Genomic DNA, 25,978 nt, shown 5'->3' with positions numbered 1-25,978 from the left:
GCGCGGCCGGAGGGGCGGGCAGGGCCTCCCTTGGGCCCGGGTGCCCGGGGCGGAGCGGGGCTAAAGGCCGAGGCGGCGTTGGGCGGGCGCTGACGGCCTTTCTCTCGCCTCCCCCGCAGGAGCCCTCCTCCTCCTCGGCGGCCGCAGGGATGTCCGGAGGCAGCGGCGGCCCTTGAGGCTTGCGCGGGGCCGGGCCGCCCGCGGGAGCGGAGCCGGAGCCGCCGCGGCTCGTCGCAGCGRAACGCGGCCCAGGCCAGCGGCGGGGCATGGAGCGTCGCACGGTAACGGGAGCGGGCCCTGGCCGGCGGAGCGGGGCGCAGAGCGGGCGAGCGCTGCCCGCCGCGAGTTACCGCCTCCGCGCCGTGTGCCCCGCGTGGAGCGTGCGGGCACTGAATGCGCGGCCTTTAAGGCGCTAAAACGACGTAAAAAGAGGGTTTTCTCTTTGTTCACTTTTATATAAGGTGCAGAGTTCGGGGGACTTAACGCTGTGTCTTGTGTACTGTGATAAATGCTCCTCGTGTGCCGTAATACACGAGAAACACTTATTTCCAGTCCGTTTTAAAAAGAGCCTGTAATACCCCAGGACTGATGAGTGGTGTGCTCTAGAGAAACGAATGCTGTGGAGAAAAGGACCGGCCTCAYTGCCGGTGCTGGGTGCTGCTGGCTCCCCGCTGGCTTACTGGAGTTTCTTACTAGAAATGCCTTATTATTAATAGTGCAAATGGAGCGGACGGGGCTGTCGCAAAACACCGGCCTCCGTGGTCTGAGGAGGGCTCTTCCAGGCCTGACGTAATGGTCACGTTCTCGTGACTCCTTCCCAGAGCTGAGGAATAAAAGCTGCTAGAGGGGGTGAGGCCGGAGCTGCAGGCAGGGCGCGTGGGCTCCCWGGGGCCGGGGCTCCCGCCTGGCAGCGGCGCTCTTTGCTGTTCGGGATCGAGAGCGAGTTACGGGAAATGAAGTAGAAAAATAAACCTTAAGAGGATAAAGGTGGTGTTGGGGTAATGTAGCTTGCTTAGCCTAAAACCATTGAACTGGCAGTATATCGCTCTTTAAGCGAGGCAGTTCGAAATTTTTCTTTTTAATAATATGCCACATAAGCTTTTTCCCTATCTTAATCTCTTGATTCAGCTAATAATCTGCAGCAGGAGCAATTGCTGCAGTTTTGTTTGGGTGAGATAATGTGCTGTATAGCTTAACAAGAACTGTTTTAGCTTCTAAATTGACACCATCTACACTTTCTTTTTTTTTTTCTTTTTTTTTTTTTTCTCTCCCTCTCCTCTCCCCAGCGTTGAGGCCTTTTCTCAGCTCTAGTGAGCAGCATCACTCTTAAGTTGATCAATGATGATTTTTTTATTCTAGATACGGTACTTTCTAAGTGCAGAGATGGAAAAATGACTGTTGTGATGACACCAAATAAAAGTTGTGCARTAGCTTTCTGCATTGAAGATCCTGTGGGTTTTAAGCTGTGTGTTCTTTTGGTTTTGATTCTTAAACTTGATCTTAGTGGAGTTTGCATGTTTGAATATTCGGCTCTAATGTAGGTCTAGRTTCTGCGATGGTCGTTAACTGTGATGGTTTGGAGATCTGATAAAAGGCTGTGTAAATCCGCCTTAGTGAGACTTCTTTTTTCCAGAGATTTTTAGGTGTTTACTGTTTGTCAGCAAACTTTAAACTGTTGCCGGTAGTAATGGTAGCAGGTAGTAACAAATTTGTATGTCTTATTTTACAAGTTGTTACAGTGAAGATCACTAACTGCCTTCATTTGGAGRCACTGTATTTGATTAAAAATCGATAGTCCATGCTGAAGTTCAAGGCTATGCCCTAGCCCAGGAAACTTCTGTCATCATCCCCTTTAAATAAGAAGGGTGCACGTTGATACTCCTAAGGGAGAGTATTTTCTGAACCCTGAAATACTGTTCCATGCATTCAGGTATGTTGTTATGCCTTATAAAGGAAGTGTTTTATAGATGCTGACGCCATTGCATGTTGTGCACAGTCATCCATCTCGGAGCATATCAGATTATATGCTCCTCTTAAATAACAATTTTTACTTCAAGTGTTTGCTTCTGTTTCTTTCTTCAGCCTGCTACTTGTTGGGCTTAGGTAAAAAATGTGGACCAGACCCRCAAATGTGTACTAAACACTAAGTGATGAGATTCCTTGCATAGCGTAATTTTATTTTAAAACTGTCTTGCTGTCTTCTTGTGTTAACTGTGATAATTGCTGCCTGTCCCAGCAAATAAGTGTTGGTAGTTTGCTATTAAATAAACTTGAGGAAGTCAGTAAGGACAGCAAGCCCTGGAATCAGGGCATAAGGGAAAATTTAGGTGAGAAACTGTTATGGCAGACATGTTTAAAACAGACTGTTTTCCTAAAGAAGTGTCAAGTGTCAGTGTGCCTTTTTGTAGTTTGTTAACAGAAAGTGTTTTTCTCTGTCTTGTAAGTGAAGGATACTCAATCTGAAAAATGRAGATTTGACTGTTAACTGTGTGGGGGTGGGGGAAAAGGCTTTTTGCCAACCCATATATTTGGGGTTGGCAGTGATCAGCATAGTCTGTTCTTTAGATGACATTTGCAACCAGTTGAGGAAGCAAGATGTGCAGGACAGGTGGTGTAATTAGAATTGGTGGTCTGTGATGGTGTGTTCATAATGTGACCTGTTTCTATTCATTTCCATTTGAAAATCTTCTTGGTATATTTCTAGCTAAAGAAATAAGTAAGAACTGAGTAAACAAAGGCTTCTCTTGAGTTGAAGGCCTTGTAGCTTACTCATATAGTAATGCATATGCTGTAAAACATTTCAAGGAAGTAACAAACCTAATTAGCTCAATATAGAATGGTAATCTATAGGACTAGTGTCTCAAAGTATGTTTTAGAGATGACTGCTTATAAGTCAGGTGATCTTTGACTAAGTTATCCAGTTTAATCATAACTTCATTCCCCAGTCTAGATGTGAATGTCTAAAATAGAAATTTCTGAGATCTTTCCCTTTAAACAGACTGCTAAACTGCTAGAGATTTGTTTGCATTACTGGACTGTGGTCACATTATCCTTTGATTACTTTGATTTTTTTTTCCTTTTTGTTTTTAAGATGGAGAGCTATATCTCCAGTCCAATTTCTTAGCATGTAAATGTTTGACTTACAGGATGAAAGCGTATGTTCCTTTGCCAGGCAGCAATTTAAGCAAACACTGTTGAAAACTTGAAGCTCTTACAGACTCCACAGTGTATTATTTTTCAAAGTAGAGAGCTTTGATTTGCATGCCTTACGGTAGCATTAAGGACAGAAATCTTCACATAAGCAGTTTTGAACAATGTCCTTTAAAAAGTAACAAATCTGTGAACCAACTTGGAGAGGATCCAGAAGAGAACAGCGAGAGTATTCAGTGCTTTAGGAAACATCTTCATAAGACACCACTTAATGCTGTTTAGTCAAGAGAAGGTACCTCCCTTCTAGCTACATAAGAAGTGACAGAAGAGCAAGCATTGCACCGACTCAGGTGTCAGTGTCTGTTGGACAYGCAAATAGAGCATCCCAGGTTTTTCTTTATGGTGGTGATTCCTTCCTGTCCATACACGGCCCCTTCTGCACTGCGGGTAGCTGCTTGCCTTATGTGCCGTGTTCCTTGTATGCTGTAAATGTGTAAATGCATCTTTCCAGTGCATATATTTAGCACTACTATCAAAAAAAGCATATGTACTTAGTTAAAAATGTATCCTGTGCCAACTAAGAATGAAAAATATATTTTTATATACTTCATATTTTTAACACTTAATTAGCTATGATAAAACTTCTTAAAATGGTTACTTGTCTGTCCCTGGTATATCGGATTTTTTATTTCTTTATTTTTAAACTGAGGTATATATTTGAGGAAGCTACTTCTGGAGTTGCTGAAATGTCTAAACAGTGCTAAATTCAGAAGGAGACTTTAAATCTTTTTTTTTTATTGGTGATAGATGGTTGTTTGAATCACTAACAGTTACAGACTTCAATATTGTGGTTTTAGAAATATTCAAAGTACTGATTGCAGGAAATGGGGAACTTAACTGTAGGTCTGTAGCTTTGACAGTGTTTTATATAGATTATTGAGAAAGAAGCAGCTGGAACCTTGTGTTGGGTGTTTCTGACTCTAGAAAATTAGTTTGAGGAGATAAATCAGCAAAGAGCTAACTCTGCTTTTCCTGCAAAGTAAATGACTTCTGGCCTGCCTTACCTCTTTGATGTGGATTCTTGTGGGATTAGATGCAGGCAGCTCCAGCACAAGTGCTGCTTTGTGAACCTGCAGCCATGAAGGGCCACCTCTTTTGGTAGCACCTAATAAGAGTCTGTTAATTGTAGCACCAAGTTGCACCTGGATGGTCAGTATGTGTGCAGCCCCTAAAGGAATGTTATCAAAATTATGTATTTCTCAACTCCCAGTTTTCTCATAATCCTTCAGCATTTCTAATTTTGTATGCTTTTTTATGTAAACAAAAGTTTGTTTCTTGGCAATAAATATATCCTTTAATATGGATGGGATCTGTACTTCATTTTCTGGTAATGAGTCACCCAAAGCTGTTCCCCTTGTAAGGCTCTTAATTGCTTCAAGGAGGTCACATAATAAAATAATTGCTGTGTGTAAGCACTGTGGTCAAATGAGGATAGGAACAATGACATTAAACATCTGCTTGCTCCTATTTGTCACGCTTGTTGTGTAAAATCTGAYCTATGGTGTAGAGTGCTGAAGACTGTTGGAGTGACTGGCTGAGGATAAACTCGGGATTTCTTAGTTTTTGCTTCTGTCTGGGCAGAGAGTCCTCTTTTAGGTTATGATGAACACTGCTTTCACCTTTGCAGGCTTTGCAAATCTCTGTTGGAACTATATGCTAGTTTAAAAGATAATCACGTAACAAGAAGTTCCGTCTCCAGGTGAGGAGGAACTTCTTTACTGTTAGGGTGACAGAGCAGTGGAACAGGCTGCCCAGGGAGGTTGTGGAGTCTCCTTCTCTGGAGGTCTTCAAAACCCGCCTGGATGCCACCCTGTGCCACATGCTCTAGGTGTGCCTGCTTGAGCAGGAAGGTTGGACTAGATGATCTGTAGAGGTCCCTTCCAACCTTAAATATTCTGAAATATTCTGAAATATTCTGAAATGTGCGTTGATGGGGTAGGAAGTGGCAAGTGCTGGTCTGAATCGGTCAATGGGAGGAAGGACCCCTTGGTGGAGTGAGGCAAGGAGCATAAATTTGTTGCTGCAGGGTGCCATGACTGAAATGAAAGGGTCTAAGTATCTTTTGGGATGCTAAGCACAAAGAAGAGTCAGCGCTGGCTTCTCCAGGTACTTTTGATTAGAGTAGGATGTGGATTTATCAAATGCAAACAGGCTAAGGGGCATGCTTTAGAGGAGAAGGCAAACTAGAAAAACCTCTACCTCAGACAGTCTTGAGACTAAAGGGATTGAAGTCCCTTCAGTTTACTTAAGGGGAGTGCAAGTCATGTCTTGATTGTCTGTTGTAGGTAACTGCATGTTACGGGCATTTAGGAATGAAAAAGATGCAAAAATTGAAGTTTCTTCAGAGTCCCAAAAAATATAAGTGCTAACATTCAGGACCTGAAAATATTTTTTAAGCAAATGAGCCAGGATGTTTTGAAATAGGAAATGAGAATAATAAATAGCTTTGTGTTGAATTGGCAAGTCTGTAAAGCTAGATTTATTTGTTTGTTTTTTAAGGGCTTAGTTCAAGTTTCCAAGAAAGTTCATTTGTGTTGGGTAGCACAGAGAAAACAAGTTGGTCTTGGAGGAAATGAAGAGGAGGATTTGAAGACAGCTCACTGATCTTCATGGGGGAGGCCTGCTGGCCTCAGCTTGCTGTGTCACACTGCAGCTCTGTAGTATCTGTCTCATGTTCCTGTGCTTATGCTAGTTACATATATTTTATGCCCTGATATATTTAAGTTTAGCCCTGTGGAATAATCTGGTTGTAGCTGGAAGTAAAATGGAATTTACTGGTTGGTAACCTGAGGAGCTAAAAGAAAATATCCTTTTTTTCCAATGTCTTGCTCACGCATTCGGTAAACAACTGATTGTCAAGTGTGATTTCCTGAAGGAGGATATCGTTTTCTTGCTGGCAGGCTACACGTGGCTTTTTTTCTCCTCTCCTCTCCTCTCCTCTCCTTCCTGCTGCATATTGGAGCATGAAAATTCTGAGGTTAATTTGGCATCACTTATTTAAACAGTTCATTTGTACTGGGGGGCAAGTGGTAGCATAGTTTGTTTTCTGTTTGTTTTGATTTTAAAAAATTATGTATGTACAGAGAGAAGAGAAAAAAATGTACTAAAAACAATTATTTCATTAATATAATTAAATAAGTAAGCATTTTAATCTTGTCATCTTTGTAAGCATTTTAATTTTGTAAACACTTTAATCGTGAGTATTTTTGTGATGTTTCTGTAAATAACCAAGTTCTATGAGTGAAAYATTGTGTTCTTTACAGGCTTAAGAGGGATAAGGCTTCGCTAGAACTGTAACTAGAATGGACAGTTACTTTAAAGCAGCAGTCTGTGACTTGGACAAACTACTTGATGATTTTGAGAAGAATACAGGTGAGCTCTTGTGCTGCTTTGCTGTACAGCGCATTAATACTGATCAAATTTTAGAAAGAAAGCACTTTTTAAGAAAGCACTTTTATTAATGAATGTATGGCATTTTGTGAGGTGGGAGTACGCTGTGGAAACAAGTAAATTTAATAAACTTTAATCTCTTTTTTTTTTTTTTTGCTTAAAATAGATGAATATGACTGCTACAGGACCACTCAAAATCCATAYGACCCAAAAAAAGAGTCACTATTTTCAATTTTGGAACATGCATCTCCAACACCGAAGCTACAAGAGAATGCTAACACTTCTACCACAGAGGAACAACCTTCTATAGGCAGCCGTGCTGGAGCAAGCGAAGCAGTCCCAAATTACTYGCTGCAAAGTGAGAAGAATGTTGCTGGACTTGATCTTTTGTCCACTGTGGATGGAGGTTCCTCAAGTGAAACCCAAGATTCTAGCCTGGGGAGGTGCAATGTACCTGTGTGTGATCTTGTTAATGACACAGGTAACTTAATCCATTCCRTAGGTGCTCATGAAGATGCTCAGAAGCTGCAGCCAGGTGACTCGCAGTTTAGTGAAGACTGTTTGCTTGACTTTGCCATGTCTCCCATATCAGCTCCTGTTTGGGGATCATTAGGTGGCAGTGACATTTTGTGTATGCAGCAAAGTGATGGGGACTCAATCTTGCAAAATTCAGGGCTACTTAAAACAGAAGAGTTGAATCATGTAACTTTTAAATCAGACGCTTATACTAAAGAAAAGATTTTGGATCTCTATGATGATAAAAACAGGACAGACTCTTTAAAGGCTAATGAGACTTTTGATCAGGTTGAACAAAGTGCTCGCCTTAATACTGCATGTGCCCCTGTAACGTCACAGAATTCAGATGTGCACGGTCCCAAAGATGAGACAGCTTATGAAAAAATACTGTGTGAGCCGCAAGATGACGGTGCCAGCTCTTTAGTGAGTGAAGAGATGTATGGAAGAAATACTATGGAAAACATGGGCTTAAAAGATGAGAGTAGTGTTGAAACCATGCCTTGCGATCTGCCAAAGAGTCCTCATTTGCACAGTGCAGTATTACCCAGAAGTTGTGTTTTATCAGGTTCCTCATTTCAAACAGAGGATAAACTAGAAAYAGAAAAGGAAAACGCGGAAGAAAATGTGGACAATGAAGAAGTTAGTGGCAAAGAAATATTAAACAGAGTTTCAACTTCGTGTATTTCAGTTGAGGATGTTCAGGCTTCACTGTCGTGTCTTCCACTTCCTGTATCTATATGTGGCTCTTTAGCTGTAACAGAAGAAAAAATGAATCCTCTACCTCAGAATGAAGCAACAGAGGTTATCAGTGATATTTTAACTGTTCGTACTGGAAAGTCTAAAATGGATCCATCTGATAAGGAGTCCCACAAAAAGACTGGCTTGCATGAAGATGACAGTTATCTACCTAAAAACAGCCAAAACTTGGTAGAAGAAAGTGTAGGTGAAGAGAAGCACGATACTGAGAATATAATTGATTATGGTGATTCTCAGCAAATTGAAACAATTGCTTCTCCTTTTCCCATTTTAGAGTATGAAGCTGAGCCATATAGTGGGGAGTTTTACTATGATGAAGGTATTAGTCCAGACGTACCTGAATTTGCTCTTGAGGATAATATTATTAAAAGTGATACTCTAATAAGTGATGCTGAGCTTGATGACTTCTTGTATGGGCAAAGTCTCCAGCCTAGTGTGCAACAATCTTCAGAGGGTGATAGTAATTTATTGGAACCTGATGCAAATGAAGCAAACTTAAAAAATGTGAAAAACCTGGATTTCACAGAGTCCAGTGAAGAACATACATCTAGCATTGCTGTTAATCTTAAATCATCTGTTACTGACTGCAAATTGCAATCTCCAATGGAAGAGAGTCTGGCTTGTGTTCAGGATGCAACTGAAAGTGACAGCAAAGCTTCTGTTTCTGCTGTTCATACTGAAGGAGCAAGACCAAAACAGTTGCTTGGCCTTTCCCAAAGAGTAAATGTACCCGAGGGAGAAAATCGGGAAGCCAGTTCGATAACACCCAAAGCTCCCAACTCGGGCGCTGACGTTAGTTTTGAACCTGCTCGCTCTGAGGAAGGCAGCTGTGAAGATGGAGGAAGTCAAACATCCATAAGAGAAGAATCGCTTCAAAAACCTCCTATTTTGGGACAGAAACAGCCATCGTGGGTTCCTGATTCAGAGGCACCCAACTGCATGAACTGTCAAGTCAAGTTCACGTTTACGAAACGACGACATCATTGTCGTGCGTGTGGAAAAGTAAGTTACTGGGGAAGGATGCTCTGATGCTGAAAGCAAATTCCCTCTGCTTTGGGGACAAGCAAAATATAAAGGGGAATGAATATTGTTGGAGTTCTTCTAGGATCTAGAAGGTGTTTTGTTAAAGTAATAATTTGGCTTTATTTAATAGAGACTTCAATATTTTGGGGGGAAAAGTTCTTATGGACTCTGACTTGAGTACTATCATTGTTAAAGGGATGGAGGGAGAATGTTATTTTTGTCTTCTCTTTTTGGCTAGGCTTCTGTTTCTCATTTTGCATATAGTAAGGAACATGGAACAGTGTGCTTTGCAAAATAAGTCATTCTAGTGGATCTTTTTGTGCTCATACACCAAGATTTAAAAAAAACAAACATTAACAAAAAAATCTGAGTTAAGGTGGTTGGTTATATTAGCTGCAAAACGTTGTCCACAAATTAGGTAAGATATTGGTCTTCCAGGAAATAAAAGAGCAGTGCCAGTGCAGAGAACTTGTAATCAAAATATGACTTCCTGTGTGTTAAAAAAATATGTAGCATTTTTCCAGGGGATTTGTATGTGGAAAAGATGGTATGCTTACTTTGCAGGGTGAATCTTAGTTAACCAAGTCATTTAACCTTTTCCACTGCATGATCCTTTGTAGTCAGTAAATACCATCAAAGCTTATTTTAATCCAAATTTTCCTGTCTGTTGCGGTGGCTTAGTGTCATGCCAGTGGATAAATGCAAATACTGATCAACTTATTTTTCCATGTTCCTCTGAGGGGCTGTTTCTATTGTAGCGTTATAGATAGATAAAGAGCTGTGGAACAGATTAGTGCCAGTATTTACTAACTTTTTACGTCTGCAGTTTTTGAGATAGAGATCTTGAGAGCTGGGGTTTTTTTCCAGATTACCTAGARCATATGGCACAGGATTGCACGTAAGGGGAGAATTGTCTAATTCTCAGGTGTTTCTGTAGCTGTTGATTAGCAATGGAAATGATTCTGAGAACTCTAGTAGAGGGCAGTTTTATTGGGTTTTAGTTAATTGAACAGGATTGCACAGGTCTAGTCCAAGCTACAGAYACTCCCCTTTTTTTGCCCATCTCTTTTTAAAAATGGGCAGGGYGTACATCCTGTGTGAGGGGAGGAACTTTGTTCTGCTAACCTGGCCTGCAGTATGCCGCTTAAATACCTTGGGGGGAGCTAGTATTGTAAGGACAACTAAGCTCATTATTTCTTCTTGAGGATTGGTTGAGGGGATCCACTTAGTAAATTCACTGGGGAATAAAAATGATTCCAGCTTGGGCTATTGCCTGTGCGGCAGAAAAGGCAGCTCAGAGCTTCCTGGCAAGTGCTTGTTGCACAGAGCCCTGGCACAGTGTGCAGCAACACAGCTCTGCAGAAAAGCCTTCTGTGTGGCAGACAGTGCTGAACAGTCGAAAACACTGGAAGGTCTGGATCATAGTTCTGGGTTTTCTGTGCTTGGATCAGCTTGTATTTGCTCCTATACCAACTGCATCCATGTAATAAACTGCTGATATAGTCTGTTGTCTCATTAATTTCTGTTCCAGACAAGCTATTCCGTACCTTTGAGGAAGAAAATGTTCTTTAGTCTTCTGTGGAAAAAATAGAGCATTTACTGCAATTGCAGCTTCTAAGAAAAAAAAAAAAAGTAGGGAGTTTTTAAACAGGATTTGAAGTTGCTTGGAACACGATTAAACCTTAAACATAAAAGGATTATCAAAAATTCTCAAGTACTCTGTATTTTCAAAAGTAGGTAAGAACTAAGAAGAGAGACTTGGCATGTGAGGGTGTATGCCCTGCCATGGTGTTAGCTTGGCAAATGCTATGGAGCAGCGTGGGGCCAAAATATCCATAGGTAGAAATGGGATAAGCTTAAAAAACTTAGTATGGGTAAATTATGGTGCACTTCCTGATAAATAAGATAAAGGGAAATCTGATTAAATGCAAATTTGCCTGACMCAATTTATGGCACTTTTTAATATAAACCTTCCCATCTCTTCTCACTGAACATTTCTGCAGATATGTGTGCTAAAGCTCTASTAAAACTCCTTTTATTTTTTCTTACTTTCCCACTTTGAAAAAGGTGTATGTACACTTTGGATAATTCCGTCTCTTTTAGTAAAAAAGGTGACTAAATGATAAAAGGAGTTTTATTTGGGAAATACTGGGTCTTTGCCTATAATATTTAATTGAGTCTTGTTTTGGTTTAGGTTTTCTGTGGCAGTTGTTGCAACCGAAAGTGCAAGCTCCAATACATGGAGAAGGAAGCAAGAGTCTGTATTGGCTGTTATGACCCTATTATTAAAGGTAAAAGGTTAAATGCTCATTTTAAGTAATTATAATAATAATTAAAGAAGAAAATAAATATGGTTAATATCTTYTTCATCTTTCTACTTTTGGGGAAGTTTCAGTGCTTATATTCATGTAAATTTCTATATTGTTTCTGAATTGGAGGAAGAAGATAGTTATATCTCTTTTTAGTTGGATTTTTGTTGTCCTTATTTTAAACTTTGGCAGGATGATTGCTCTATATGTATACAAATGTATAGATTTGAATTTCATAGGGTTGCTTCTAAAGCTGTGCCATTTGGTCATCTGTTAGAGCAGCAACCCAAAAATATATGTTTTTTTCTCTTGTGACTGAAGACATGCTTTCTTAAACACACCTGCTGCATGTTTAAAGGTTCTGCCTCTGCTAGTTCTCACCTACTTGTCCATTTATGTAGCTTTTTGTCTTATTTTAAAGTTTATTTAACATAACAGAAAATGGTTTGTAAAATAGCTTTTTCTTAACTGAAAGTTAGGCAAASATGCTTTATGGGTACAGCAGAAAAAGGCTGAAGTTTTGATTTTCAGTACTAAAGTAAGTTGAATACATACCTGTTTTTTTGTAAATTATTTTTTAAAATTATTTTTAAGATGACAGTTCCCTAAACTATCCAGTTGGGGATTTTGTGTTTTAAAAACATATACTTTTCCTTCCTGCTGTTCTAGGTAAAGCATTGAACTAGTTTAGCAGTGTGGAGAGCTTGGAACTTCTCTACATTTYATTCCTATGGGTTACTTGTGCACATGCTGTCTTGAAGCAAAGCATGCCTACCAAGAGAAGATTTACTGGTTTTATACATAGGCAGGAAAAAAATAGACAGGAAGGTGTAGAAAATCAATAAAGTTAATTTTCTTTTATACGGTACTTGACCATTCATATTTCACCACGGGTGTGCACTCTTGCTCAAAAAAAAGCACCTTGCAGTGCTGACCAAAATTTATTCAGATGCAAGGTCTTTTTTTTTTTTTTTTTAAAAAAAAGAAACTAAGTGCTTTTCTTTCCTTTTAGCACAGGCATTTGAAAGGATGATGAGTCCAACTGGTCCTATCCCTAATTCCACTGTCTCCTCTGAATGTTCTTCTGCTGTTCCACCTTTGCAGGAGACCCAGGCAACTGATAGTTCTAGCTCTCCATCATCATCTATGTTGTTACCTATCTCTGTACTTAAACAACCAGGTATWGAAGGTATGTTAAATACAGTGTAATTTTCTAACACTTTTTAGAGTTCTTTTTGGAAAGAGTTTTCTATTGTGGGTATGAAAATATATATGTATATTTGGTATACTGTTGTTCTTTGGGCAGCCTGAACTAAAACTCTGAGCTGGGGCTAAAAGGAAAGTTGTCTGTAACTCTGATTCAAGTGTTTGAGCTCGACCAGGTCTTCGTTAAGTTTTCACTTGTGAAATGTGAATCTTTTTTTCTCTTGTTTTCTCTATTTATATTGCATCTTTTTTCAGAGCATGTAGAACTTTCACCAGCCTCATATAGCTCAAGAGATCTCTGACCTGTGCAGATACTTCTAGGGCTACTGCAATAGCAAAAAGTAGTTGTTTGGGTGAAAATTGTTGGGCAAAAGCAGTTCTCTGGGTAAAGATGAATGATTAGTTGCTCAACAATGTTTTAATTCCACTTTTGTAACTCATTAGATTTTCTTCAAATAAAAGAAGCTTTAAAACAGTGCATTAACCTTCTTCTAAAAAAACCTTCATCTTCTATTGATGCTTTAYAGCAGAGGGATGGTTAAGAAAGCCTTCCATAACTGGGAGCTGGTGCATTGAACTGTAGCATTACAATTTTCTCAGCAAGCATGAGAATCTTTTGCATGTATTTGCCTGACTGGAATGTAACGGGTCAAATTGCGTGCCTTGGCTTAATTCCAGTAAACAGATTGAACTGTTTTTTTAATCTTTCTGAAATGTTTTATTCTGTTAATAAGTTATTTCACATGCAAAAGATTGGTAACCTTGTAGCTATATTGTATGAATGTGACACAGTCTTAAAAAAAAAAAAAAAATCTTGGGGGAGGGGGCTGAGAAGTTGAGATTTTATTTCTTTAAAGCCTTTTCAGTTATTAGGACAGTGCAATACTATAAGTCAGTGATTTTTTTTCAACCTATCTAGGGCTGTGCCCCAAAGAACAGAGGAGAGTTTGGTTTGCAGATGGTATTTTGCCAAATGGCGAAGTGGCAGATACAACAAAACTTTCGTCTGGAGCAAAGAGGTCATCACAGGACCTAAGTCCAGTAAACGCTGACTTACCAGAGATGGATATGGTATGAATTAAGAAGTGTGTGTAGGTGCATGAATTACAGGTCTCCTATAGTATCTGTGTTGATTGGGACCCCTTACACACAGTAACATGACTTCTGCTTGATTGCTTTTGGATCTGAACCAAAATTGTGGGGTTTTTTATTTGTTTTTGTTTTTCGGGTGGCTGTGAAGTCCTTGCATTGGAAGATTGTCAAGACCATACTTGAAGTCATATYGTTTTGGAGCATACGTGAACTTTAAAAGTGATATAGTCAAATGTATTCCAAATTGGTCTTTTTTTTGCACAACCTTTGATTAGCTACTTTGGTAGCTGCTAACATGTTTATAGTAAAGCAGTGTTTATCACTTCTAATGTGTACAACTAGTGAGCTGGGGGAGGCATTTTCTTTTTATAAGGTATATTCATGTTGAACTGTACATGCACTTGTCAGGGAAACTCAAGTCCAAAAAAGATACGAGTTTGCTTTGGAAGGGACTAGAGAGTTTGTCAGACTCGACCTCTTTTAAATAAAACATAGCTCTGAAGCTCTGCTGTAAGTTGAACATGCAAGAYAAGATCATATTTACTCTGACAATGCCGATGTGTAGCACAGATTGGTCCTAACTTCCGTAAAATGGATGCTAGTAAATGYGAGTTAATTCGAATAACAGCTCCCCTAGGTTGTCGATGGATCTTAACTTTCATTAATTGTTCCTTTTTTTTGTAGAATCTTTAATAGAGTCAGTAGGCTCRACGATCAGTTCAGGATAAGGAGGAAAAAGCTTTTTTTTTTTTTTGGGGGGGGGGGGGTGGGAATATCCTCACCTGTCGATTGGTCAGCAGGGGTAAAGGTAATGCTGTTCTTGTTGATGAACCAGCATTTTCAGAAAGGTTCATCATGTACTCCTAAAAATTAGGCAGCTATAAGATAGAAGAAAATGTCAGGTTCAGAAGAAATAGCCAGGTTCCTTGAGGAAGGAGTGTAAAGACAGAGAAGTATGGGCTGGCCTCAGTGCTACTAGGCATACGTGCAGATGACTGGCAAGGTAGAAGTAATTCAGGCAATGAAGGCAAATAGATTTCAGATCTTAATGAGCTTGAGTTGCCAAAGTGACAGGTGCGATTGTATGCCTTTAAAGGCAGAATAGGAATATATGTGATTTCAACTATGCTTATTGATACTATGTTTATGTTAGGGGGAAAAAATAAACAAAACTTGTGTCAGTGATTTAACCCAACAAAAATATTTATGCAGATATCKTTAAAGAACATAAAAAGTGGAGGGGGAAGAGTGAGCAATGTGTGTACAAGCAGATAGAAAATGAAAATGATTACAGAACCAAAGCGTCAGTGTTTTTCCCAGACCTAACAGCTTTTCTCTCTGCATTTTAGTACTAAGAGAAGAAYGTTTATTTTGTTTTGGGGAAAGATTAGCGCCTTCTCGGTTGCCAAAGATAAGGTTTAAAGTAGCATGGGCATAACAAACCGGGTGGTAATTAGTGAGTTTTGTACACAACTTTAGAAGCCCCAACAAACAAAGATGTACTACACTCTAAAGGGACATAGATACTTCTTCGTGCCACCCCTTATCCTAAACTTACTGCCACGGGGTGCTACGGAAGCCCAGCAATGTGGGTGCTGGATGCAATGCCATCCAACAAATGCATGGAAAGTTGTTCATGAAGGCCAGTTTGGTCATGGCTATGTAGTCTTAGGATGTGTCTTTGGGGTTAGTCATATAAGCATTCTCTTGGTGGGAGGTTTTCTGGAGGCTGAGGACCTAACCAAAAGCACTAGGACAGAGGAAGCGTAGAACTGTTAGGCCCTTGTTGCAATGCAAAGTCTTTCCTCTTAAGATAGGATGCAAGTCTATGTGYGCTTGCGTGATGGCTTAACAGATTTGAAAGGTGGTGGTTTGTGACTTGTTTTGTCTTTGACAATGGTTCTTWTCGTAGCCTGATTATACTCTGTTAGTTTGTCAAATCCATTTTGCTGAGGGAGCACCTTAGGGTTGACCCTAAACCTACAAATGAGTTGTGCTATAAAATGGCAGACTTACCTGCTAATACCTTGTGTAAAAATATAAATACTCATACAGTACTATACGACTGCTGTAAATTATGACAAAATATTCAAAAGATCTGAATGGGGGAGATATTACTAATAGTAAACGGGTTGCTTAAGTGATATCTGTTTCTTTTGTTGATTGTGTTGCATCTGACTATCATGTTAAAATGACCAACATGCAGCTGTGATGATTTTGTGTTAGAGGACAAATAAATTACTGATGCATCTTGGCCTAAAATAAAGACTAATGTCTTTTAAAGATGGAAAAAAGTAAGATATAGGAGAGATTTACCATTTTCTGCCTGTCTAAAGGAAATAGGTGAGTGCAGTTATGAGATTGTGCTGTTTTTGTTTCCTCGTAGGTTGCAAATCCAGAAGAGAATGACACATTAAGTGATGTAAATCCAAAGCCAAAGGAAGAAATGGATGTTACAGCAAGAACTGAAGAACTGTGTTGTGAATCTTCTGTTCCTTCAGATGATAGGCAACACGCCATTCTCAGGCAAACTGAGCTGTTGCCTACTTACCAGTCTGTCACTCCAGAAACTGAGGAATTCTCTACTGCTGCAGAAGCTGAAAAGTCTGCTCCCTGCTCGGTTGATTGGACTCAAAATGATTTGCCTGTTAGTCCTTCAAGTTACAGAGCACTGTGTGGTCTAGAAAAATGTGTTAGTAAAGAAGTCAGCCTACTTCCTGATGGTGATAAGCTACCACCACTTTTGCTCGCAGTAGGAGAAAACGGRAAAGGTAAAATTTTTGGACACRTGGTTAGCATCATATCACTTGATACAAGATTTCTAAATAAGAATCTTCTGTGTGTACAGTGTGTATTGTAATAAAATGTTAACTTTCATTTATCTGCACATTTATCTTTCATTTATATGCACATTGGATCATGGTTGATAACTGAGCWTGCATTGTTACAGAGATTCGTCTGTATGTTACAGAAGCACTTAATGTCACACAGTAGTGCTTGTGAGCACTGTTACAGTACCAATATGTGGATGAGGAGACAGCACATATAGTTGATCACTAGTTACAGATGGAACAGTAGCCCTAATTTATACATTTATTATAATTCCTGGTTTGTTTTATATGATAGGGTAGTGTTATTGGTAGTTATTCCAAGTTTAACAATACCACTCTTTCAGTATAGGAGAGAGGGGTGAACTTTCATGTGTGATCTGTAATTGGGTTTTTTTGTACATGTTAAACTAAATCAACTCTTTATTTATTTAGATCCTCTAGTGGAACTACATCCATCTCGCCAACAGGTTACCTCGCTCCTTGCAGAAGAAGGTCCTAATCCACTAACCTTTATCCTAAATGCAAACTTGCTCCTGAATGTCAAGTTAATATCTTGTAAGTAGTGCACATTTTCTGTTAAATCAGTCTCTTTTCTCCTCGTTATAAAACAATATTACTGTGGTATCTACCTTTAATTAAAGATTCTTCGGAAAAGTGCTGGTACTTCTCAACAAATGGACTACATGGCTTGGGTCAGGCAGAAATTATCATTCTATTGCAATGTTTGCCAGATGAAGAGACTTTTCCTAATGAAATACTCAAATTATTTATTGATATCTACAAGGATGTAATGAAAGGTATGTAATATCTGTTTGCTTTAATATCTTCTTGCTTATCTTTAAAGCTGGAAGTTAATCTAATTTTTACTGTATTATTTGTTGAGATCTAGTAGCTTTGTTGAATAAGCTACTTAGGTTCTAAGTAAATCCTGCAACAGGAGARCTAGAATTTGGCAAGGTTATTGTTCATTTAGTTTTGCAAACCTTCTGTTGATCTTTTTTTTTCTTACCCCTTTTTGTGGGATGTTTTGGGTATGAATCATTGAGTCTTGAGTAGAGGACACCTCGAGTTTCATCTATAGATGAAACTACAAGTATAGAAGTACAGGAAAGCTTCTGAACTTTTGATTAACATGACTCAAATATTTATCGAATTGCTACTTAGATGTAAAATGCTATAATGAAATACATTGTGTACTGGAATGCTTACACTTTGGAACATTTGTTTGGAAAAATCTAGTTGTGTATTCAAGGCTGCTGAGTTAGTAAATAAGAGAAAATCTTGCAGAAATCCAAATCCATACTCCGAATCCACATCCAAATCTATTTCAGCAAGAATTGACTTGTATCTTGTGGTTTAAAGCATACAAGAGAGCTACTGAGATTACACCACTTAGTGTTTTTCTTCTTATTACTCTTGATATGCAAATACTTCATCTGTCTCTTTTTCAACAGGAAGGTTGTTAAGAAATCTGGAGAACTTCACTTTTACTGAGAACTTTCTTGGTAACAAAGACCATGGAGGCTTCCTGTTTATTTCACCAACTTTTCAGAACCTCAGTGATCTGCCTTTGCCAGAAAACCCATTTCTGTGTGGCGTTCTCATCCATAAGTTGGAAACACCCTGGGCAAAAGTTTTTCCCATCCGTTTAATGTTGAGATTGGGAGCAGAATATGGGGGTAAGTTTTATCACTTAAAATGGCTCTATAAATGTAAAATTACCCATGAGAATGTGCGGTAGCCAAATGAAAAGTTCAAAGTCATCAAGACTGTGTTTTGTGTTACACAAATGTAGTATAGAATATCTGCACGTGTTTCCTACTCCAGTGATGAGGTGTTTACCCTCATGGTATTCTTACTCAAATAATCAGTAAGCCTGACAGCCCCTCTCACAACTGGTGACCCAAAAGCTGAACCTGGGGTGTTTCTTTCCATCTGCCCTGCCAGCTGCTATCAGATGTAACACAGTGAGAAATTGTGCAGTGATGGAAAGATTGGCCATGGGGGAGAAGCAAGCAGTGCGGGGGAGAAGCAAGCAGTGCCTGTGGTTCCTGAGGCTGCTCAGGTTTTGGTGAAATCAGAATAAACTCTAGCTGAACACATAAATACTTGGCTTGGCAAATTTTGTTGTAGTTGTTAATAACTAAATATCTCCTTGCTTTTCTTCCCCACTCTAGTGTATCCAACACCTGTAGTAAGTGTCAGAGACCGCAAGCCGCTCTTTGGAGAGATAGGACACACCATTATGAATCTGCTTGTTGTGAGTAAATGTCTCACTCTCTTCCCTTCCTGTTATAATTTAGATGAGGTAAAATAGTCTTGCAACTCAGATATTCTTTAAAGCTGATTTGTTTGTTTGTTTTTGCAAAAACAAAGGGTTAACATTTTTATTCTTCATACTTGACTTAGAGTCTTCATAGCAGTATTTGTGTGTGAATTAGGGGAAAAAAAGTATTTTTATTAGGTTGGTAATAGTCATTCTGCAGACTACTGTAGTCTGTGATAGCGTGTGCTGACACTGATAGATGATATTTCAAGTCACTTTATCAGTATTACTAGACTAAATCAGTAAATCACTTTTTTTCTCTTGTGRTTTGTATGAAGGGCAAATCATTAGCCATACCTAATGTCACTACTTTTCAGATTGTGAAAGTGCTGCGTGCTTAGATTAAATTATGGAATCTCTTAAAAAATGGAAAAATATGCTGCATAGAGTTCAGCCATCTCTTAACATAAGGACTGTCTGTTACAGGATCTTAGGAACTATCAATATACTTTGCATACCATAGACAACCTATTCATTCATGTGGAAATGGGTAGAAGCTGTATTAAAATACCTCGAAGGAGATATAATGAGGTGCGTATYAACATCTTTCTAATCCAAGCTACTTTAATCTTTATTTTCCACGTAGTACTTGCAACGTCTTTAACTTGGATGCTTTAAAAAATAAAAAATCACATTAGATCTGAGGCGGGGAAAAGGGTGGATTTGATTTCTGTGATCAGTTCCTAGGCTGTTGTGTGTTACTTGTCCAATAGATTGCAATTCCTCAGGTCACTTTGCTATTTGAACTTTAAATTGATGTAGATTTGTATCTCCAGGGTGAAATTACCTGAACAAATGTTTTTCTTCTTCCTGGGTATGTTGGAAGGCAGATAATGAGTGGTAAATAGGGCTTTAGGGTAACTGTTAAATTGTGAGAGAAATCAGCAGTTTATTGGAAATCTTTTAAAGGATATTTTCAAGGAGAACCCTTTACACAGCCCCTAAAGGTGGTGTCCTGCTTACAACTTCAAGAAAAATTATTTTTTGTCAAAGGGTGTTTCTTATTATATTTTGCTTACTTTGACTTCAGTAAAAAAAAAAAAAAAAAAAAAAAAGTGTAATAAATTCCATGAGGCTTAATGCATACGTCAGCCTTACAATAATAATAATAAAAAAAAAACCCCACAGACTGTTTATTTTAATGTGCAGAGGTTTTCAGACTGACTTATTTATCCCTTACTGAGTATTTTTGATCATGCATAGAAAATTTTTCTCAGCCTATCATAGCAAATCCTRTGGTGCAAACTCTTTAGAATGAAAAATGAGAAAAATAGTTCTTGATTTGTCTTGGGACCTGCCATTGAGCGAGTGTTTTGTGTGTGTGTTTTCTTTTAATATAAACTCTTGAGTGTTTGAAAGATTTTTCCTAGCTCTGCAAAATAGAGATTTGTGTCAATTTCATGATAAAAAAAATTTTGTCCTGGCAGGTGATGAAGGTGATAAACTCTTCTAATGAGCATGTAATTAGCATTGGAGCCAGTTTTAATACTGAAGCAGATTCTCACTTGGTGTGTGTTCAGAGTAAGGATGGTGTCTATCACACACAAGCAAACAGTGCAACTGGGCATCCTAGGAAAGGTAAGTTGTCTGATTTGTGGAGAACGATCACATCTTGGGGGCAGAAATGCAAGACTTAGTGATTTAGTTTGAACAGAAGAATAGTAGTCTAAAAGTGAAATAATTTAAATACAGAATATATATTTTTTTCTTRCCTATGATCACTTAGGCATCTTTTATAAATGTTTTTAAATGCAAATTAATACTTTTGTCTATTTTCTTTTTTTAGAAGATCTTATTTACACTTTCATACCTCATCAGGTTCTTTACCTCTTTCTAAATTTAGTATTAATGTGAATTGGAGGATATATTTATAGGTGTAGAGAAACTGTATGTAAAATACAGTGAGTATCTGTGTRCAACATTTGTCATACAAGTAGTGTAGTAAAGAGCAGTACAGTGCTTTGAGGTGTTGGGAATGCACWGCATTTCATCTGGGCTGGTAAATTTGTGRCTGCAAATTTGAGTGACGTGGTGACACTCATTTCTACTACTTCTAGTCACGGGTGCAAGTTTTGTGGTGTTCAATGGAGCCTTGAAAACATCTTCAGGCTTTCTAGCTAAATCCAGTATAGTTGAAGGTAAGAATTTAACACTGGTTTCTTAAAGAATTTTATTCATATGTGCATATGTATATTTTAGACTGCCAGTCTCTCTCTATATTTGACTAAGAGTCTAGTGCATGATCTTTATTTTACTGTAAGCTAAGCTTTTCATGATTTTGACTTTGTGGAAAATGTATTGCAAACCACACTGAATTAGTATGTATGTTGATGCACCTGTTTATTTTAATGCATATTAAGTTAAAACTCAATATGCATTAAAATAAATGAAGACATTTAATTCAGCCAATCCAGATATTTCCTTTACAGTTGCATACATATAAAATTGCTTTCAGTGATGAATTGATGAAATACACATTTTGAAATAAAAGTGCCAAAAAGTGAAGATCTAGCTCTATCCACCAGAAAAGTTTGCAGAACACTTCCTTTCGTGTAGTGTTAAAGCCATAGTTGGGGGATGGAGTTCAAGTTATGACCTGTGTGCCTTTATTAAGGAGAAGGTCCATTCTTGTAGAATTTAGACCAAGATTCTCCTAAAACACCCTTTGCTGCTTCTGTAGATAAGTGAGAGTTTTAACTGATTTTTCTTTTAGATGGACTAATGGTACAAATAACACCAGAAACAATGGAAAGCCTACGTCAGGCACTGAGAGACCAGAAGGACTTTAAAATAACTTGTGGCAGAACAGATGCAGGAGACRTAAAGGAATATGTAGATATTTCCTGGGTAGAAAATGAAGAAAAAACAAACAAAGGGTAAATGTATTATGAAAGCAAAACATCTTCTATAGTTAATTTGTTTGCAACTTTTAAATATCTACCTTTTATTTTGAGGAATTTATCTAAATTTTCTTTTTTATTGAAAGAAGGAATTTACATAATGAGATAGTAATGAGATAGTAAGCTGCCTGCAGTCCTCTAGATGTCACTAGAGATACAATTTTGCTTATCTTCCTGCAGTTTTTGTTCTCTACTGTGAAAGTTGACAGCAAGAGGCCTCAGGGTGTGGGGTTTTTTTTTTTTTTTTTTTGGTGTGTGTATTTTGGTGTGGGAGATTTTATTATTATTTCTCTATTGTCGAATGTTTTCTTTCAACACTGCAATTGGTCACAGTGCTGCCTTTTCCCGCTGACCCCCTTTTATTTCCCATGGTTTGAACGTTTGTTTGTATAGAGTCAAACGTTAACTATGATTATCAATCACTAATTCAAAACTCACTTGTTCATGTTTTAAACAAATACATGGTTTCTCAGGCCAGGGCTTGATTTACTGCCCCTTTTCCTTTTTTTTTTCTCTCATTAATCACAGCTTCTCTCATTAATCATAGCAAACAGGGACTTTACCTAAAAAGACTTCTAGTGGAAGATAAGTTTTGTGTTGAATGAGTGGTGTGTCTGTTTTCCATTTAAGCTTATTTGTTGTTTTTTCTCTGGATTTTCATGATGCAAGTTCTGGATTAGATTTTTTGTTATATGTCTAGTCATTCTCAAGTTTTATTTAAACATTGTGCTTTAAGCTGAATAACTTGTATGAAGTAAGATGTTAGTGTAACTCTGTTAACTATCTTATTATCATCTTCTCTAGAATTGTAAGCCCAGTAGATGGAAAATCAATGGAAGGAACTCGGAGTGAAAAACTACTACAAGGTGGAGACTTTGAAACAGACGGCAAAATTATGAAGTGYACTGAAGTTAGTAAATTATATTGTACCTGAATGTTTTTTTCTACCACTGCTTAGAGTAGTTACATGGTAATGTAGATAGAGATGCTACCAAACAAACCACTTACCTAATATGTGGCCACTCCAATTTACTGTTATCTGTAATTCTTTGAATTTGCATATTTTTCATTATTTTCCTTTTCAAAAGGGACTTAGTCATGTCTGTAAGTGTTGATAACTACTTAATTATGTAATCCAGATATCCCATAGCCACTCATCTATTCCCATAATTGCTCAATACATATTTAGATTAAACAGATCAAGTATTGGAATATTTTTGCCAGGAAACAAACACTGGTATTGATGGCTTTTTTTCTTCTCTCTCTCTTTTTTTTTTCTTTTTTTTTCTTTCTCCTGTATAACCAGGCTACTAACTGTTTTGTCTTCTTTACTTTCCAGGTGTTCTATTTTCAAAAAGATCTTGAACTATCCAGTCCTACTCCTCACCAGTTTGCTAAAGAGATTGCTATTGCTTGCRGTACTGCTCTTTGCCCACATCTTAAAACCCTGAAAAATAATGGAATGAATAAGATGGGCCTTAGAGTTTCCATTGACTCAGATATGGTAATCTTTCAACTTTTATTGCAGACACTACATTTCAACTTAAATCTTTCCTTTAAAGACCTTGGGTCCCTTTCAGTTTTTTTTATCCTCTCCTTTTTTTAACCATACCCCAGATTCAGACTGAGAATTAAATCTCATGTAGAAACTGTCCAAATAAATTGTTTCCCCTGAAAGGGTTAGGCCTGATTCTTTCCCGTGTCCTAATAGCTTGCTTAAAAAAGYATTACCAGTCCTTCGCTAGTTCTGACTTGGGCACTGATTTGCTTCCAAGGTAAGTCAATTTAGAAAATCATAGGGATAATTTTCTGAGTATATGCTTTTCTTGAAGTACAGTTTTCTGCCATTTTGGATCCCTGAGCTAGTTCAGTAAGAGGTACATGCACCAAAGCCTGTGTAGCGAAAGAGGACAGGTCTGCAGAGCTGAGACTGGARAAGAAAGCAAGGTTATCCAATAGATGATGCCCCTGAAAAGGACACAGAACACAAGTTCTAAGCTTCCTTGCTTCTTAAGGTAGTATTCTCAGTCATACTTCCTTGTGTTATTKCAGAGAACCTTGTAAATCTGCTTAGTTTCAACACGTTGCTGAAACATAAAAACTAATCTTAAAAGTAACTGTGRTTCTAGGAAAGAAATCACATTAAATCACCTCATTCTTGGACACCAATCTGGAGCAGTTTGGTGTGCAGAGGGTGTGTGGCCTTGAATCCTGATGGGAAATGCTATGTGTTTCTAGTGCCTCTGTCATTCAGTACTGGGTGAAACACCTTTTTTTCCCCCCCCCCTCTTTTTTTTTTTTTTGTTTTTGTTTTTGTTTTTCCTCTTCCCCACGATACTATAATTCTGTGTCATCTTGTTAACAGAAACTTTTTTCCTTGTAGGTTGAGTACTTGGCAGGTTCTGGTGGTCAACTTCTTCCACAGAACTATTTGAATGAATTGGACAGTACTCTGATTCCTGTGATCCATGGTGGGATGTCAGATCCTACATCTTTGCCATTAGAAATGGAATTAATATTTTTTCTTATAGAACATCTGTTTTGATGAGGATTATGTATATTGCATATAATATGCTGATTTGCTAGATGTGAACACCAAAGTTGTAATGCTAAAAACACTAAAAATATCTATGTCACTAAAACTAGTTTTGTCTTAATGGACTTTAAAACTGGGTTTTGTTTAAAAGCAAACAAAACCAACTTCAGGCTCTCTCTGGTTCTTTTACCACAAAAGAGTTGTGGTTTTTAATATTTCCTAAAGTTCTGAAACTTTACACTTGATACAGTTGCAGAAGAGGGTGAGTTTTGTCACCTCTTTACACAATTGTAGCATTTACTATGTGTATTGTAACTAAAAGCCATAGTATCTGCACTGTTGCCTCTTGACCTCAAATATTATAAAAATTGTAAACCATTATAAAAATTCTTACGGTTAGATCTAATCTACATCTGAAGCACATACTCTGCATGTGCAAATGAGGTAAACCTTGTGTGAAGTAGACTTAGCTGGCACAAAACTGTTTTCTTGCCTCCTGAGATTTAAATAGGTCTTCAGTAGTTGACTGCAAGCATCTTGTACAGATTTTAAGTGCATGCTCTTTGACACCTTGTGTGTGATAAGCAAGAGGAGAAGATTTTGCAGGTATGTTTATGAAGTCTGTAGTGGGAGAAGTCCTGACTTAATATTAGGATATTATGCTGGTGCTTCAGGAACATACGCTTCTAATTTTTTTTATAGAATAACTGATTTCATTCTTGTATTTATAAGATTTATCTAACTTAAATGATGCTATTTTTATAAATATTTTTTTTTTACTCTGTGTTCAAAAGTCCTGATACAATTTGACATTCCAAGGATGATTAAGAAACCCAATTACTCTTGAAATCAATGTAGCAATAAGTCAGCCAAGACTCCTGTCATATCTTTTCTGCTCCCTCGTGCTCCTTTTTGACATCTCTTAGCGGCCACCTTTATTTTCAGGGAGAACAGATGTATTAAGTGTAAATTTTCATGGACAGACTGCTTTAATATATCTGAGGTTCTTATATTTTTAATATTGGGTCATTAAGATCTATTTATATACTTGCAATGCATGTGACTTGTACAGAGGTTCAGTGAACCATAATCAGGGTTTGGTAACTGTCACTTAACTGTTTACCAAGAACAGAACCAAAACAAAACTATATCTAAGCTCTGTATTGTTTTGAGTAAAAATGCTGGTACAGTTTTATAATGAGAGACTATTAAAATTTTGCCTTCTTGATTCTCATAGGGGACACTGTTTTGTATGGAAAATAATTTGTAACAATCTAATCAACTCTGCTGTTACCTGTGCTTTGGGATACCAGTGCTGGAAGTGTTCAGGCTTCAAGATGTTAGGTCAGAGGAAACTGMGGATGCCTGTAATTAATACAGCTCCTTTCGAGAAATTGTCGTCCTGGAGAAAAACTGAAGACTACTTCCTATGTATGCACTGAACACAAAACAGGGGTGCTTGAGAACAGTTCGTCAGCAGACAGTCAAGGAAACATCACGGAAAGGGGGAACAGTAGGTGTGAGGGTGTCACTGTTAAGGGCGTTTGTACCAAGGGCTGTGGCTTTCTTCTGAGTTACCACAAACTAGATGGACATGAGCTGCTGCTTAAGTGGTAACTAAAGGAACAGCTCGCTCTTACCCCTTACCATGGTTTAATTCATTTTAAGTAATGATCACTAACAAATAAAATTGATTAAAATGTTTGATATTTTACCCTTCTATTTAAGAAAACCTTTTTCTGTGTGGTGGGTTTTTGTTTGGTTGGTTGTTTTTCCCATTGGACTTGTTTTTTGTTGCTGTAGTTCTTTAAATTGTTATAACTCTGAATCTTTTGAACTATTAGTGGTGTCCTGATCTATTCCTTGACAGTTCATTTCTGTGG

At 38.1% G+C, this 25,978-nt stretch overlaps 1 protein-coding gene across 2 annotated transcripts; it reads left to right on the top strand.

Moving 5' to 3' along the window:
- Positions 1–224: 224 nt before the first annotated feature.
- Positions 225–25,546, top strand: ZFYVE16 (zinc finger FYVE-type containing 16). Of its 2 annotated transcripts, none has more exons than XM_026036041.1 (18): positions 225–281; positions 6,474–6,582; positions 6,767–8,874; positions 11,090–11,186; positions 12,217–12,393; positions 13,330–13,481; positions 15,889–16,273; positions 16,766–16,888; positions 16,975–17,130; positions 17,788–18,012; positions 18,511–18,593; positions 19,086–19,190; positions 20,087–20,237; positions 20,717–20,797; positions 21,373–21,535; positions 22,364–22,469; positions 22,899–23,063; positions 23,943–25,546. In XM_026036041.1, the coding sequence occupies exons 2-18, from the start codon at positions 6,513–6,515 to the stop codon at positions 24,102–24,104; spliced, it is 4,509 nt and encodes a 1,502-aa protein (XP_025891826.1). In that variant the 5' UTR covers positions 225–281; positions 6,474–6,512; the 3' UTR covers positions 24,105–25,546. The 2 variants fall into 2 exon arrangements, with proteins under 2 accessions (XP_025891826.1, XP_025891834.1); XM_026036049.1 differs by lacking the exon at positions 225–281 and adding an exon at positions 6,171–6,187.
- The last annotated feature ends 432 nt before the right edge of the window (positions 25,547–25,978 follow it).

Source organism: Nothoprocta perdicaria, unplaced genomic scaffold, assembly GCF_003342845.1.
Source record: "Nothoprocta perdicaria isolate Ctin4 unplaced genomic scaffold, notPer1 scaffold_1, whole genome shotgun sequence".
Taxonomy (NCBI): Eukaryota; Metazoa; Chordata; class Aves; order Tinamiformes; family Tinamidae; genus Nothoprocta; species Nothoprocta perdicaria.
Note: the sequence above shows the minus strand (reverse complement) of the source record. Positions and strands in the feature narration are given on the sequence as shown.